Here is a 17,018-nt window from a genome sequence, read left to right as displayed (position 1 = left end):
TTATGAATGTATATATGGCATAACTAGAATATGTTTTATGCTACATATGCTATGTAACACATCTCTGTAAAGGTTATGATCTACTGAATCTATTAATCCTATTTGTATGCATGTATTATTTTTGTACTTGAAGTTAGGAATATTGGCTGTATACTTGCTTGATTTCTATTGAGAAAGGAATGTGCAAATTAAATGCCCAATCTAGAAACACTTAAGCCAACAGTGAACTTGAATGTGCCAATCCACATCGGAGCTTTCCCAAGAATGTGGTTTGGCTGGTAAGAAACTCAGTGATGCATGGACATGCGACTTGCCCATGTGACTCCAAAACTCCATCTTGGAGCTGGACTTTTCATAGGAGAGAGGAGGGGGTCTCCACCCACAAGAGACAGTCTACTTAAATCTCTGGGAGACCCTTCCATTTTGTCTTCAGCTGGCTAAAGAGAGAGCCTTTCCACCCCCAAGGATACCTGAAAGGAACTGGAACAAAGGACAGTAACCACAGGGGGTGTGAGTGATTGCTGGACCAGATTAGGAGGAGACTAGTCTGTAAAAGGAAGCTTACTGGGTGAGGTTTTTATTTGTATTCAGTTTCTTAGACATAGACTTGTGTGTTCTATTTTATTTTACTTGGTAATTCACTTTGTTCTGTCTGTTACTACTTGGAACCATTTAAACCCGACTTTCTATATTTAATAAAATCACTTTTTACTTATTAATTAACCCAGAGTATGCATTAATGCCTGGGGGGAGGGGCGCAAACAGCTGTGCGTATCTGTTATAGAGGGATAACAATTTGAGTTTACCCTGTATAAACTTTATACGGGGTAAAACGGATTTATTTGGGGTTTGGACCCCATTGGGAGTTGGACACCTGAGTGTTAAAGACAGGAACACTTCTGTAAGCTGCTTTCAGTTAAGTTTGCAGCTTTTGGGCACGTGGTTCAGACTCTGGGTCTGTGTTGGAGCAGACGGGCATGACTGGCTCAACAAGACAGGGTGCTGGAGTCCTGAGCTGGCAGGGAAAGCAGGGGCAGAAGTAGTCTTGGCACATCAGGTGGCAGTTCCCAGGAGGGTTTCTGTGACCCAGCCCGTCACATCCAGTTTGCAAATAATTCCAGTTCTGCAGTTTCATGTTGGAGTCTGTTTTTGAAGTTTTTTTGTTGAAGAATTGCCACTTTTAGGTCTGTTATTGAGTGACCAGAGAGATTGAAGTGTTCTCCTACTGTTTTTTTTAATGTTATGATTCCTGATGTCAGATTTGTGTCATTTATTCTTTTGTGTAGAGACTGTCCGGTTTGGCCAATGTACATGACAGAGGGGCATTGCTGGCACATGATGCCATATATCACATTGGTAGATGTGCAGGTGAACAAGCCCTGGATGGTGTGGCTGATGTGGTTAGGTCCTATGATGGTGTCCCTTGAATAGATATGTGGACAGAGTTGACACCGGGGTTTGTAAGCAGGGTTTGGTTCCTGCATTGGTGTTTTTGTTGTGTGATGTGTAGTTGCTGGTGAGTATTTGTTTCAGGTTGTGGAGGCTGTCTGTAGGCAAGGACTGGCCTATCTCCCAAGGTCTGTGAGAATGAGGGATCGTCCTTCTGGATAGGTTGTAGATCCTTGATGATGCGCCGGAGAGGTTTTAATTGGGGGCTGTAGGTGACGGCTAGTGGTGTTCTGTTACTTTCTTTGTTGGACCTGTCTGGTGGTAGGTGACTTCTCAGTACCCTTCTGGCTCTGTCAATCTGTTTCTTCACTTCACCAGGTGGGTATTGCAGTTTTAAGAACGCTTGATAGAGATTCTGTAGGTGTTTGTCTCTGTCTGAGGGATCAGAGCAAATGCAGTTGTATCTTAGAGTTTGGTTGAAGACAATGGATCGTGTGATGTGGTCTGGATGAAAGCTGGAGGCATGTAGGTAAGTATATCTCGTTAGACTGACCTCATACGTGGTAAAGCAACCCCCATCCCTTCATGTATTTATACCTGCTCCTGTATTTTTCACTTCATGCATCAGATAAAGTGGGCTCTAGCCCACAAAAACTTTTGCCCAAATAAATTTGTTAGTCTCTAAGGTGCCACAAGGACTCCTCGTTGTTTTTGCTAGTACAGACTAACATGGCTACCACTCTGAAACCTGCTTTCTTTAAGTACATGTTCTATATGATATATGTGATACAATGTATTTTTCCTTCACAGAAAGACACTGAGGATGAAGTTAGGGATATTATCCACAGTAATCTTCATCTGCAGGGCAAGGTAATTTAAATACAATATTTAAGTATGCTCATTTTCTTTTTTCATAAAACTAACAGGAGCCCTTCAGTTGTTCAAGACCAGCCAACGTGTATTTACAATACCCTTTCTCTAGGCTGTCAAGTGTCTCAGCTTTGTCTGATGTTGTCTACATATTACTCCTAATTTATGCACCCAAAAATCCAGCTAGTTTGCTCAGAGACTATTTGCAAATGTTCTGCCAGAAGTTCAGATTAGTTGGTAGCTGCTACATTTATATTAACAGTATGTATCTGGTATATAATAAGGCATGGCCCTTTACGGTGAATCTTTTATTTCATCACACTGACACCTTAAATCACTGGTTTTCTGCCATTTTTGATTTGTGGACCCCTAAAACATTTTGAATGGAGGTGCGGATCCCTTTGGAAATCTTAGACATAGTCTGCAGACCCCTAGGGCCCCACTGCCTTAAATGATGCAGTGTGATATGCTCAGAGTGGATAGTAGTGTGACAGTCGAGATTGAAAAAGCTCCTCTATTTGTAATCCGGTACCTGGGCCATAATCTGCAGAATGCGGAGGCCTCTTTATGACATTTTGGGCTATAAAGAAAGAGGAACCAGCCCTTTGCGAGTACTCGCAGTATAAAGGAGTTCCTCGGTTGGTAAAGTGTTGCCACAATGACACTATGCTACACTGCCCCTGCTTTGCAGCCCCTGGAATAGAGGGTGTGCTAGTAGAAGGGAAGTGAGGCTACAGCACATTGGCCCAGGAGAAGCTACAAACTGACACGACATACAGTAGATCTGAGATGCTCTAAGATTTTCCAGGGCTGGAGGCTCAAATTTGATTTAAACTCACTTTTGCCTCCCTCCCCAAGGAATAGCAGATTTGGCCCGATGAGTTGAAGGATTTGGTTTTTTAACATTAACTCAGGCACAGAGAGCGGGCCAGTGTTTGCCACATTTGTGAAATGATTGGAATGAATTTTCAAAAGCACGAATGTGGCTTAGGAGCCAGAATCTTATTTTCAAAGTAATTTAAGCACATAAGAAAAAAGTCAAGAGCCCGGGGATTTGGGAGCCTAGGTCTCATTTTTAAAACAACTTTCGCACTTAGGAGCTTAAATCCCATTGGAAGTCAATGGGATTTAGGCATTTATGTACTAAAGTCATGTAAGAAGCTTGTCTTATTGAGAGCTGTGATAAATAAAGTGCCACGCACAGATGAGCTATTGGAGAAACTGGGACGTCTCCAGTTCATCTCCATCTTAGACTTAACTAAGGGGTACTGGCATGTGCCGCTAAATAACCCGGACAAGGAAAGGTCAGCCTTCATCACCCATGTAGGTCTGTGTGCATTTAATGTGCTCCCTTTCAGACTGCGAAATGCACCCACCCTCTTCCAAAGATTGGTAGATAACCTTCTGGCTGGCTTTGGGGAATTTGCAGTTGCCTACCTCGACACTGTGGCTATATTCTCAGATTCATGGGCAGAACACCTCCAAGATGTCTTCCAGCGCATCAGGGAGGCAGGATTAACCGTTAAGGCCCAAAAGTGTCAAATAGGCCTAAACAGGGTAACGTACATTGGACACCAGGTGGGTCAAGGTACTATCAACCCCGTACAGGCTAAGGTAAATGCTATCCAAAATTGGCCTGTCCTTTAGTCAAAGAAGCAGGTCCAGTCCTCCTTGGGCTTGGCCATGTATTACCAATGATTTGTACTACACCACAGCTAAATTGCCACCCCACTGACAGCCCTGGCCAGGAAAAAACAGCCAAATGCAGTTCAGTGGACTGAAAAGTGTCAGAAAGCCTTTAACCAGCTTAAGGTGGTCCTGTACTGAGGGCCCTGGACTTCAACCAACTGTTTGTCGTACCCACAGATGCGTCCAAGTGTGGTGTAGGAGCAGTTTTAATGCAGGAAGGACCAGATCAACAATTCCATCCTATCGTGTTTCTCAGCAAAAAATTTTGAGAGGGAAAGCCACCGATCAATCTCAGAAAAAGAATGTTATGCCATTGTGTGTGCTCTGGAGAAGCTATACCCATAGATTTGGGGACAGCGGTTCCACCTGCAGACTGACCATGCTGCACTGAAGTGGCTTCACACAGTCAAAGAGAATAACAAAAAACTTCTTCGGTGGAGTTTAGCTCTGCAAGACTTGAATTTTGAAATATAACACATTTCATGAGCCTCTAACAAAGTGTCTGATGCACTCTCCTCGGAAGGTTCCCCAGAACCAGCCGGGTAAAAATGTGTCTGCATTCTAAGGGTAGGTCTATACTTACCTGCCGGGTCGACGCATAGCGTTCAACTTCTCGGAGTTCAAACTATCGCGTCTAATCTAGACGCGATAGTTCGAACTCCGGGAACGCGCTCCCGTCGACTCCGGAACTCCACCACCGCGAATGGCGGTGGCGGAGTCAACGGGGGAGCCGCGGACTTCGATCCCGCAGCGTCTGGACGGGTAAGTAACTCAAACTAAGGTAGTTCGACTTCAGCTACACTATTCGCGTAGCTGAAGTCGCGTACCTTAGTTCGACCCCCCACCCTAGTGTAGACCAGGCCTAAGTCATTGTAGCCCTTGAAATGTAAAAAGTACTGTTTAGTTCTTCATGTAATTATTAGTAAAATTAGAGGTGCATTTACCTTTTTAACTCTGTTTCCTAAACCACCAGGAAGAAATCCCAGCTGGTGTGGACCCAACCTGAACCAGGCTGGCCAGCACCGTCTGTGATTTGGGAGGCGTTTGATAAATAAAGTGGGGGGATACCTCCCTTTGATGGACACCTAGCCAGCCAGTTAGCTGTAAAATCCCTCTTGGTGGCTGTTCTTTACTTGCTTTACCTATAAAGGGTTAAAAAATTCCCCAGGTAAAGAAAAAAAGTGGGCACTTGACTAAAAGAGCCAATGGGAAGGCTAGAATTTTTTTAAATGGGAAAGAAACTTTCCCTTTGTCTGTTGTTCTCTGGGCTGCAGGGACACGGAGCAGCAATGCTATAAGCAGAAATGCTGTGTAAGGTTTGAACCAGGTATGAAAAAGTATCTTCCATACTTAGAAGACATATTTTGAATATGGAATGTTTAGTTAGATGCTACCCGGTTTATTTCTTATTTTGGCTTGTGGATCTCCTGTGTGCTAACCCCCCTGATGCTTGTGTTTGCTTGTAACCTTTAAGCTGAACCCCCAAGAAGCTAATTTGGGTGCTTGATTTTTGGAATTGTTCTTTTAAAATCTAGAAAAAGCCTAAATTCCAGTAGTATTTTTTTCTTTTTGTTTTTAATAAAATTTACCTTTCTTAAGAACAGGATTGGATTTTTGGTGTCCTATGAGGTTTGTGCATGTTGTTTGATTAGCTGGTAGCCACAGCTAATTTCCTTTGTTTTCTTTCTCAGCTGTTCCCCAGAGGCGAGGATGAAAGGGCTTGAGGGTACTCCACAGGGAGGTATTCCCAAGTGCTCCTTCCTGGGTTCAAAGGGTTTTGTTTGTATTAGGATGGTGGCAACATTTACCAAGCCAAGGTCAGAGAGAAGCTGTAACCTTGGGAATATAATACAAGCCTGGAGTGGCAAGTATTAATTTTTAGAATCCTTGAGGGCCCCCACTTCTGCACTCGGAGTGACAGAGTGGGGATTCAGCCTTGACAAAAGACTATGGGACTTAAGCACCTAAATAGGTATGTCACTTTTGAAAATGGGAGTTAGGCTCCTAAATCACTTAAGTGAGTTTGAAATTACCTTAGATCTTCTTGATGATAATTGTTACCTTGTCCTGTGTTGTTTGTATAGCACTGAAGTGTAATGATGTAAGATTTATGGATGGTGGGAATACTAAGACTCTCACAAGACTAAGGTGTATATCTTAGTAGGATTTAAAAACACACCGAATGTTAAGGTCCAATATCTTGTTGACTCTGTAGGACTAGTTTATACCATTTGAGACAAAAGATTCCCAGTTTCCCCAGAGGGAGCAGTACCATCTTCTAAGCTGGAAAGTACCTGAGATAATGGACCTTCTAGATATGGAAAAGCTATTTAACTTTGAGGAGCAAAGAGGAATATGCAATCTAAAAGGGCAATGAAAAAGGGTGTTGTGAAGATCCTTGATAAAACTCATGAAAAATGGCTTTTAAATAAACAACCCTGCAGATTTCAAATTGGCGTGTTTATTGCATAATTTCATGCATAAAGTTGAGCTGTGTTTTTTCCCTAATGAGAAGAGGTATTTCTATCCTGACATTTTCAATCTATTCTATGATTTTCCCAGTTCTAAGTGTTGTTCATTTCATGCTGATTTCTAGCTCTGAGTGTGCCATTTCCAGTAGTTTTTGTGTGTTCGATTTCCAGTTCATTTCTTCTGGGATGTATTCTGTATGCCCCCATTAAGAAGTTTGCATTTGTTATTGACTTAAGATAATGACACTTACTAATACCTTGACATCAGCCTATGATTTCACTCAGGAAACTTCCTTTTTTTAGCGTAAAGTCTGCTGCTGTTTAGCATACTGTATCCTGTGTTTGAAACCCACTGAAAGAAAATGATTTCTTGATTTCTCCTATTAATGAAATCCAAGCTTGTCTTGGTGATAAAGGAGAGAATAACTTCAGTGAATCTAACGTAAAAGAATGGATTTTCCATTGATGGAATCTTCAGGGATGTGCTTTTCTTTTCCTATTTGCAAAATGGTTTCGCGGATGAGGAGGAGAGGTTAGATAGAACTACACGGTGTTTGCTCACCATAATGAATAAAGTTTATTCTAAATCAATATGTATCTCTCTTCACTAGACAGTGGAAGCTATGTTTTCCAACTGTTCCTTTAAACTGCATGTAAAAAATGTGTAGTTACAATTGTAACTTCATATTAAATACAAGAAGAACCTAATTTTCAAAACTTGTTCTTAAACACTTTTGTGTCTCATAGCCTTAAAGACCTTTCTTTCTGAAACCAATAACCACTGTCAAATTTTAAAAGGAGATTTTAGTTTAAAATGTATGATTCCTTTGCATTAATTAACACTTTAAAATATTATATTTGAATGACTTGCCCTGATATTAATTACACTAAAGCATATTTACAATTTTCAAAATGAGCGGAGCTATCTTTGTAGGCAACTTCATGTTTCTCTGAGTATACTAACCTTCAGTTATACTAAGGTTTCAGGTATCCCTGACACCTTCAAAAAAATCATGTTTCTGTTATAACAGGGGATGGCAGATTATTTGTTTTTCCTCATAGAATTGCCTGTTTTTCTTGCTCAACTTAGATCCACATGTGAGAAACATAAGCCTAGTGATCCAGGATCTCTTATGTTTGGACTTATTCCTATTTTTGTGAAGTTGCTTGTCTCAACTGGCTCTCATTCCTTGTGGGAAGGCTAGTTTTCTTGCTTGCAGAAAGCTCCTCCATAATAGCAGTATTATTTTATTAATAAATGTTTTATAGTATTGCCCAGTTGGTATCACTTACACTTCTCACTTGATACCCTGTTCTGTGCAATAATTCTCCTTATGCTTAAATGTAATTTTCTGTTTGTTTAATTTCACTTTGTTAGTTTGTATTGGTTGAGAACCCTGTTAGATAAATTGTCTCTTTTGTTTTATATGTTGCATTGTCTATATCATTTATTTGTCTTCCCCTCTCCTTGCTGTTTTTGTCTTCCCTTTCCTTGCATGCCCGCATGCTATTACTCAGTACCAAGCCTTTATTTCAAGAAACTGCTGACAAGACTCCTATTCATTTTGACATGAAGGAAGATCAAGTCACCAAAGTCTTACTCCAAGCATGCTAATGCGATCCTTGAAATATCAGCCATTTGTGTCCATAGAAAACTACCTAAACAAAAGAGTTTGCTAGAAAGCAGCAGGCCCTCAATTCAAAAGACCACTCTGCCTGTGATTAATAAGTCCTTGGTGGACTATGCATTCATGATGATCCAATCAAATGCTCACACAAAGACTGTGATGGATGTGACAGCTGTTAAAAAAATGCTAAAAATCTAAAGGTAGATTCTAGGATATAATAAACTATTACTGAGCAATCCTATAAGTTTATAATAATTTGAGCACACTTATAGCGCTTTTCATCCAGACATCATAAAAGGGTTGTAAAGGTGAGTAAGCATTATTATCCCCATTTTAGGCATAGACAAATAAAGTGACTTGCCCAAAGTGAGAGACAGTTGATGGTAGAGCCAGGAATAGAACCCAGGTTCATAACTGTCAGTAAAATCCAAAAATGTTATCAGATGTACCAAGCTTCCTTGCTATCACCAGTGTCACTTACACAAACATTAGTGATAGCTGCATGTGAAGTGTTTCAAGCATCAATGTTTATTAGCACGAATGCTGGGGTGACAAAAGAACTAAAGTGAAAGATTGCTAATTTTGGTATAAAGTTGCAAATCATTGAAATGCAGAAAACTACTTATTTCCCTTAAAATTACATCTAAAATAGAAATAAATAGTGAAAAGAATACTTTTGCTTTATACGTCAGCCTACATTTTTAATCTTTTAATCTTTTTAATTTTACTACTGTCATGTTAGAAATTTGCCATTAAGGATAAAAGGTAAAATTCAAGAAAACAATCAAAAGTAAGTCAAAAATCTTTACTCTTGTTCATTGCCAATGTGCAAAGACTATAAATAAATTCATAATGAAAAGTCATGTAGTTGGAAGCGCTAAGCAATGCCAAATACAGCAGCATTGTCAGTACTCTTTGATTTAATGTTGAGATATAAACATATAAACGTTTCTCTACAGCATAGTATTTTGCTGTACATCCTGTATAAACAATGCTTATCACCTTTTCAGCTGGTGATGATTTGTTCCTAATGACTGGGCATCCTCCTTGGTATATTATCTCTTTAGACCCCTTCACAATCTTTCAGCACATCAGTAGCCAAGTAGTTCTATTTGCATACATCCTCCCATTGCTTTTCAAGGAATAGTGCCACATTACAGCAGTACCGGCTGCTACAGTTAGACACTCAAAAGGAAAGGTTTAGCAAAAGAAAAAGACCTTCTGTTGTCTTAGAAGCAGTGTTAATAATACTTCATAAACTGTTTGACCCTTGTGTTTGGAAATTTGTTTAGATTATGTGTGAAATATCTTGTTCTTGCAGCTTGAGGATCCTGCCATTAGGTGGCAGATGGCACTTTACAAAGATTTACCAAACAGGACCGAAGATACTTCAGATCCAGAGAAGACCGTGGAAAGAGTTCTGCATATAGCTAATGTACTTTTCCACCTGGAACAGGTTAGATTGTTTTCAGTCCTATAACATCCTACTTTAAAAAGCAGATGATGGGAAGTATTTGCAATCACAAGTAATGTTTCACACTCTTAACTGTGGGTTTAAAAAAAAATTCTCTGCTTAGACCAGAGGATTTCAAATGTTTTTATAGTATGGACCATACCATATCTTAATAGACAGATTAGCTTCTGGCAATCTTCGCCATTCATGATCACATAAAATCCTTGCAGCAACTCCAGCAATTGTTTTCCTGGAAAAGTATTATTAGGAAAGTATATTTTAAACTTTCTTAGTGCCTTTTAGCTGGCACCATTGGACCAGCCAGCTGTCTGTTCACCACCAATAAATGCTCCACCGACTTCTGATGGTCTATGGGCCATGATTTAAGGAACATTGTGTTAAATAACAAAATATACAACTTTTTCAAGATCAGTACATTTTGTTCCCCATTAGTATTCCCTAGACCCAATAGATTTTCTATGTAGGAACCTTAATCGCAAACTGCCCAAACCTCTGGTAACAAGCTGTATATTAATATGAAATTTGGCTATTCAGATTATTAATAGATTTCTTGTCATGTTGTAATCTGAAAGAACTAATTACTATAAACTGTTTTTTCAAATAGCTTTTAAAAGAGATACTTTATCAACAGAGTATCTGTTATAACTTTCAAAATCCAGGTGAGGGCTGCTGGTAAAATGAATCTGGGTAAATATACCTACATTTAAAAATAATTAAATTTCCTGTAAAATACAATAAACTCTTGGTTATCCAAACTGCTTGGCAGCACAAGCTATGTTCTGATTATCAATAATTCAACAAACTGTGAATCAATAGACAGGAGTCAGATTCACTCTTGCTGGTACAGAAATGGGTATAGACTAAACTGCTGAGTGCCAGTTTGGCCTGCTGCACTCCAGTGGGGATTCAAATGAGAATGTCTGCCAGGGTCTTCATAGAAGCCCACTGGCAAAGTGCCTAGGGGATGTGTTTAGTGAGTGCATTCCCCTTATGCCCTAACTGCAGTACCTCCCATTTTGGGGGCTTCTTAAGTTACATACCTGTCCTTTCTCCCTCTACCATTGGTAGACTTTTTGCCACTTGTATCTCTGTGCGAGTTTGGTCCAGAAAGCCCATAGAATGAGGGTATATGCTGGACAGATGTACAATTCTATGCCCCTAGATCATAACTTCAAATGATGGGACATGGAAGAATAAAAAGGTATCTGAGGCCTCAATGCTAGTAGATGGTGTTGTGGATAATTTACACTACACACAGTTTTTGGTCAGCAAAGGAAGCCTCCCTTTGAGCTGTATACTTCCAGTTTGTAATAAGGAAGACTTTACACTTAGAGATGAAAATATGAGTTTGCATAGTGAATGAGTTTAAAGGTTTACTGACTGATTTATTTTTTATTATTTGCATTACTTTAGTGCTGAGGGACCCAACAGAGATTGGGGCCCACTGTAGATTCCAAAGCCAGAAGGGACCATTGTGATCATCTAGTCTGACCTCCTGTATAACGTAGGCCATAGAACTTCCCCAAAATAATTCCTAAAGCAGATCTTTTAGAAAAACATCAAGTCTTGATTTAAAAATTGTCAGAGGTGGAGAATCCACCATCACCCTTGGTAAATTGTTCTAGTGGTTAATTGCTCTCACCATTAAACATTTATGCCTTACTTCCAGTCTGAATTTATTTAGCTTCAACTTCCAGCATTGGATCATGTTCTATCTTTAGAGGTATTTTGTGAAATATCATAATTTGGAGAGGGTCCCTCAGAAGGGGCAGTATTATGAATATAGGAATTTTGAAATTTGCCCTGGAAGCAGGGGGGGTTGAGAACAAAGGGTAACTGTGTACAGCAGTTCAACATGGATGCTCTTCAGGTTTTTAATATAAGTTTTATTCCTTACTCATTCACTAGTTTCTTACTTAATGAATCCCAGGATCATTACAATACCTTTCTCTGCCAGACTGAAGACATTATTATATATTTGTTCCCCATGTAGATATGTATTGACTGTAATGACTATAAGGCATGTTTTCTAATCCTTTAATCATTCTCGTGGCTCTTTGAACCCTATCCAATTTTTCAACATCCTTTTTGAATTGTGGGCATCAGAACTGGACACACTATTCCAGCAGTGGTCGCATCAGCACCAAATACAGAGGTAAAATAACCTCTCTACTCCTCCTTGAGAATCTCCTGTTTATGCAGCCCAGGATTGTATTAGCTCTTTTGGCCACAGCATCCCACTGGGAGCTCATGTTCAGCTGATTATCCACTATAACCCCCAAATCTTTTGAGAGTCACTGCTTCCCAGGATAGAGTCCCCCATCCTGTAAGTATGGCTTATATTTTTTGTTCAGAGATGCATAGCTTTACATTTAGCCATATTAAAACACACAGTGTTTGCTTGTGCCCAGTTTTCCAAGCAATTTAAGTCAGTCTGAATCTGTGACTGTCTTCTTCATTATTTACCACTCTCCCAATTTTTGTGTCATCTACAAACTTTCAGTGATATGTTTTCTTCCAAGCCATGGATAAAAATGTTAAATAGCATAGGACCAAGAACCAATCTTTGTTTGACCCCACTGGAAACGCACCTTCTTGATGATGATTCCCCATTTACAGACCTATCAGTTAGCCAGTTTTTAATCCATTTAATGTGTTTTTAATCCATGTGATTGTTTTTTAATCAACATGTGTGTTACTAAGTCAAATCTTTCTCAATCAAACTTGTAACCTCATAAAAAAATCAAGTTAGTTTAACATGACTATTTTCCATAAACCATGTTAATTTGCATTAATTACATAACCCTCCTTTAATTCTTTATTACTCGACTTCTGTATCAGCTGCTCCATTAACTTGCCCAGGGTCAATATCAGACTGACAGGCCTATAATTACCTGGGTCATCCTGGTTACCCTTTTTAAAAATTGGCGCTACATTAGCTTACTTCTAGTCTTCTGGAACTTCCCTGGTGCTCCAAACCATATTGAAAGTCAGCATTAATGGTCCAGCGAGCTCCTCAGTCAGCTATTTTAATACTCTTGGATACAAGTTATCTGGACCTGCTTATTTTAAAATGGCTAACTTTAGTAGCTTCTGTTTATTGTTGTCTGGAGACGCTAGTGGAATTCAAAGAGTGTTGTTATCATCATATGATGATAAGAATATCATCTCTTTCCCAAATACAGATCAGAAATATTTATTGAACACTTCTGTCTCTTCTGCATTATTATTGATAATTCTATCATTTCCATCTAGTAATAGACCAATACCATTGTCAGGATTCTTTTTGTTCCTAAAATATTTTGAAAACTCCTTCCTACTGTCCTTAACTCTGCAGGCTGTAGAGTTCTCCTTGTGTCACTTGGCTTCCCCTGTCGGTTTTTCACAAGTTGTGAGAAGCACTGTACTCAACATAGTGAGAGACAATTTCTGCCCTGAAGAGAGAGCAGTCTACGTAGACAAGAGGAAAGGAATATACCATACAAGCAGAATGAACAGTGATGGTTGACAAATTTAATGTTCGCTAAACAAAGAGGCAAAGGAGAGGAGAAGGTACATGGAACTGAGGTGTAAAGGAACTAGGAGAAAAGAGAAGAGCCGGGGAAGAAGGAGGGCAGATGGAGTGAGGCTAAAGTGAGGAGGCTGTAAGGGAAGGAGTTGTACCTAACACCTACTTGGGGGAAAGGATGTCCAAAGTGAAAACTGAAATGATCAATCAGGCACTGATGAGGTGATCAGGGTCCAAAGGTCCGTGCTGCTGCTGCTTGTCTCTGCTCCTGCTGGCCAGGTTTCTGGGAGGCCCCTCTCAGGAGATTCTTTCTTCTCCAAGCTCCCATGACTAGCGAGAAGGAATGAGACTAGTTTGGCCTTGTTGTCCCAGAACTGGGCGTCTCCCTGCACAGTTTTGCATCTGGGTCCTGAGATAACCTTGGTAAGTCTGGCTGGGTCTCAGCTCGCCTCTTTTCCCCATAGTGCAGCCGTACCACCTGCAGCTGCTTGTGTCTGCTCCTGATGGTACTCTCCCAGCAGTTTCTTTCTTTGCTGAACTCGTGGATGTGGGAGGAGTGGGATCTCACAGCTCCCTGAAAGGGCAGGGGAGGGCTTCTCTCCTGCAAGTTGATAGATTTTATGCTAAATTTCAGAAGTTAAGTAGTGTTACAGATTCATCTCAAATTCCTTCCCAAGAGAGTGATGATATCTCACCTGAATCAGCCTACGAACCCCAACAGTTTGACCAAGTCATCATGCACAATCTGGCAGGTCCTTCTTTATGAATTAGATTTTGAAAAATTATTTGAGTTTCCTACACTAAAATCCACATAGTGTTTTGTTTTGCTTCTATAATAGGTGAAGCTGCATACAGGGAAACCATGTCTAAATAGCAGTCTCACTGCATCAGTCATTGCAGTTTCCTCGCAGGCCTGAAACTAGGGGGTATGTTAATGTACACACAAAAGTGTGTCAGAGTTGGTAGCTAGTTTCAGATCTGTTTCTGTCCAGAAGATTTACAGGTAAACCGCATACAGTTCTCTATATAATTACAAAGAATTATTGCTTGGATAGCATCGTGGCTTGAATCCTGGTTCCAGAAGTAGGTCAACTCTTTCAGATCATACCCTGCTAATGCATTTTTAGGATGCTTCTGTGATTAGTCATTAGCTAGAGAAGACTGCAGTAGCACCACCAGGGAGGAGGATATGGCTCCTTCACAGGGAGAAAGCTGGCTCCTAGTACTTCTGGCAGCAGGCAGTGCTCCATCTTGAACCCAACCCACCTTCCAAAATGGTAGTAAACTGATATGCTGTCCTACCAATGAGCAATGAGGACTCTCCCCAAAGGTGGTGGAGAAGCTATGTACCCCTATGACTGGGAGGATTGTAGCCCCCATTCCCAAGAGGAAATGAAGGAGTGTGGTGAGCAGTGACCCCTTCTAAGGTGGGGTGGAGGCATCCCTCTACCGGCCAGTCCTGGATTCTCAGGTATGCTGCCTACCACGGGAATGTATCTGAGACATTATGGAAGGATTGCTGAGGACCATCCAGCCCTCTGACTACTACCCCATTCTGCTCATCCCTGTAGGCGCTAATGTTACTGTGAGGTATGAGTCTGAGCAGATCAGAAGTGACTGCAAGGCTCCGGGAGTGAGGGTGAGGGAGTTGGAGGTGCAAGCGGTGTTCACATGATCCTTCCAGGCAAAGGGCCTAGGCGCAGACAGACGTGTCTTGGAGGTGAGTGCGGATGGTGTTGCCAGGAAGGCTTTGGCTTCCTTGACTGTGGGATGCAGTTCCGAGGATTGTCGAGCAGAAGTGGGGTCCACCTCTCAAGAAAGGGGAAGAGAATCTTCAAATACGGATTGTCTAATCTGGTGAAGTAGGCTTTAAACTAGGTTCAACAGGAGACAAGCCCACAGGTTAGTCCAGGGCCTGGAGACCTGGTTGAAGGATCAGAATCTGGAGGGAACATGGACAGTTGTAGCAGGGACAAAGGAGCGACCAGAGGGAATCTGGAGGGGAGATTTAATGAATGTCTTAGATGTCTGTATATGAATAAAGAAATATGGGGAATAAGCAGGAAAAACTAGAAATATTAGTGAACAATCACAATTATTACATAAATGTCATCACAGAGACTTGGGTGGGGTAATTCATATGACTGGAATATTGGAGGTAGAGTTGCCTTTTATATCAAAGATGTATACATGTGCACTGAGGTTGAGAGAGATAGAAGTGGAAGGCAGACCTGTTGAAAGTCTCTGGGTAAGGACAAAAGGAGTAAAAACACAATGGTAATGTAACAGTAGGGACCTACTATACACCACCTAACCAGGAAGAAGAGGTGGACAGAGCTTTTTTTAAACAAATAGCAATCATCCAAAGCACAGGAAAAATACAAAATACCACACTTAGGAAGGAACAATATATTGTGTAAATATAAAATGGGAAATAACTGCGTGGGAAGGAGTACTGCAGAAAAAGTTCTGGGGGTAATAGTGGATCACAAAAAATGAGTCGTCAATGTAATTCTGTTGCAACTCCTCCCCAACATTATTTTGGGATGTATTAGCAAGAATGTTGTAAGCAAGACACAAGAAGTAATTCTTCTACTTTACTCAGCATTGATAAAGCCTCAGCTGGAGTGCTGTGTCCAGTCCTTGGCACCACATTTTAGGAAATATGTGGACAAATTGGAGAAAATCCAAAGGAGAGCAACAAAAATGATTAAAGGTCTAGAAAACATAACCTATGAGGGAAGACTGAAAAATTGGGTTTATTTAGTTTGGAGAAGAGAAGACTGAGGGTGGACATAACAGTTTTCGAGTATGTAAGAGGTTCTAAAGAGGAGGGTGATAAATTGTTCTCCTTAACTGCTGAGAATAGGACAAGAAGAAACAGACTTTAATTGCAGGAAGGGCAATTTAGGTTGGACATTAGAAAAAACTTCCTAACTGTCAGAGTAGTTAAGCACAGGAACAAATTGCCTAGGGAGGTTGTGGCATCTCCATCATAGAGGTTAAACAAACACATGTCAGTGATGGATTAGATAATACTTAGTCCTCACTCAGTGCAGGGGACTGGAGCAGATGAGCGATTGAAGTCTCTTTTAGTCCAACATTTCTATGATTCTATGATCTTTTACATCTGTTAAGAAGTGTTTTATAATTCTCTTCATAAAAATCCTCTGTTCTTGTTATTTTTTCTGTTAGTGATATATTCATTAAGTTGATATGCAATTAAAATAGGTCTGTTTCTGGTTTCAGTTTTATTATTATTATGTTTAATAGCAACATTTATTCGGGCACTACTTGCATTTTTTAGATCCCAGGAATAGGGTTATATTAGAAAAAAATTACCTTTTGAAAACATGAAAAATACCTGTAATATTTATTCTCAGAAGTTATTGTAGTTATTATATTAGGTGCCAATTTACTCACCCATTTCACCCATCTATTTTCCTTGCTGTGTTGACAATATTTTTGATTAATAGTCAGCTCATTTTCTGAGGAAAGTAAAGGCATTTGGGACCATTGCCATTCCTCAGTAGATACTACTTGTTGATGAGGCAGTGTAGTAGCTTTAAAATTAGAACTAGGAGAGTATTCAGTAACTTTATTCTACAAATTGGACCCAAAGGTGGGAATCCGCTATAGTAACTAATTTCCTGAGATCATAGAGGCAGCTATTAGAAACAACTACTGGTAAGTAGTTTTCTTTATTACAGTGTCATTCAAAATGATGAGTTGTGATGACTTATCTCGGTGACTTCTCATGAAAGTTTGGGAATTTTCATCATTTCAAATTTAACCACAATAACTTTCCCTTGTTTCAATAATCCTTTAAAATTTTTGCAGCAAACATAATCACAGATGCACATTTGGTTTTCTTCAAGGTCTTGTCTTCTTCCTGTTTTTAGCTGAGTTGATTGTGCCCTTGGAGATTGAGCGACATGTGCAAAGTCACACAATTCACCATTGGGATCTTCCCACCTTAGAATCCAGCC

At 40.2% G+C, this 17,018-nt stretch overlaps 1 protein-coding gene across 1 annotated transcript in view; it reads left to right on the top strand.

The window, feature by feature from the left end:
- Positions 1-17,018, top strand: part of RYR2 (ryanodine receptor 2) — a 697,632-nt gene that overhangs the window by 561,043 nt on the left and 119,571 nt on the right. Inside the window, exons 73-74 of the mRNA XM_039529228.1 lie at positions 2,200-2,259; positions 9,369-9,503. Coding sequence (XP_039385162.1) covers positions 2,200-2,259; positions 9,369-9,503 — 195 coding nt within the window. The remainder of the gene's footprint in view (positions 1-2,199; positions 2,260-9,368; positions 9,504-17,018) is intronic.

Source organism: Mauremys reevesii, linkage group 3 (assembly GCF_016161935.1).
Source record: "Mauremys reevesii isolate NIE-2019 linkage group 3, ASM1616193v1, whole genome shotgun sequence".
NCBI lineage: Eukaryota > Metazoa > Chordata > Testudines > Geoemydidae > Mauremys > Mauremys reevesii.
The sequence above is the reverse complement of the archived record's forward strand: the minus strand, read 5'-3'. Positions and strand labels throughout refer to the sequence as shown.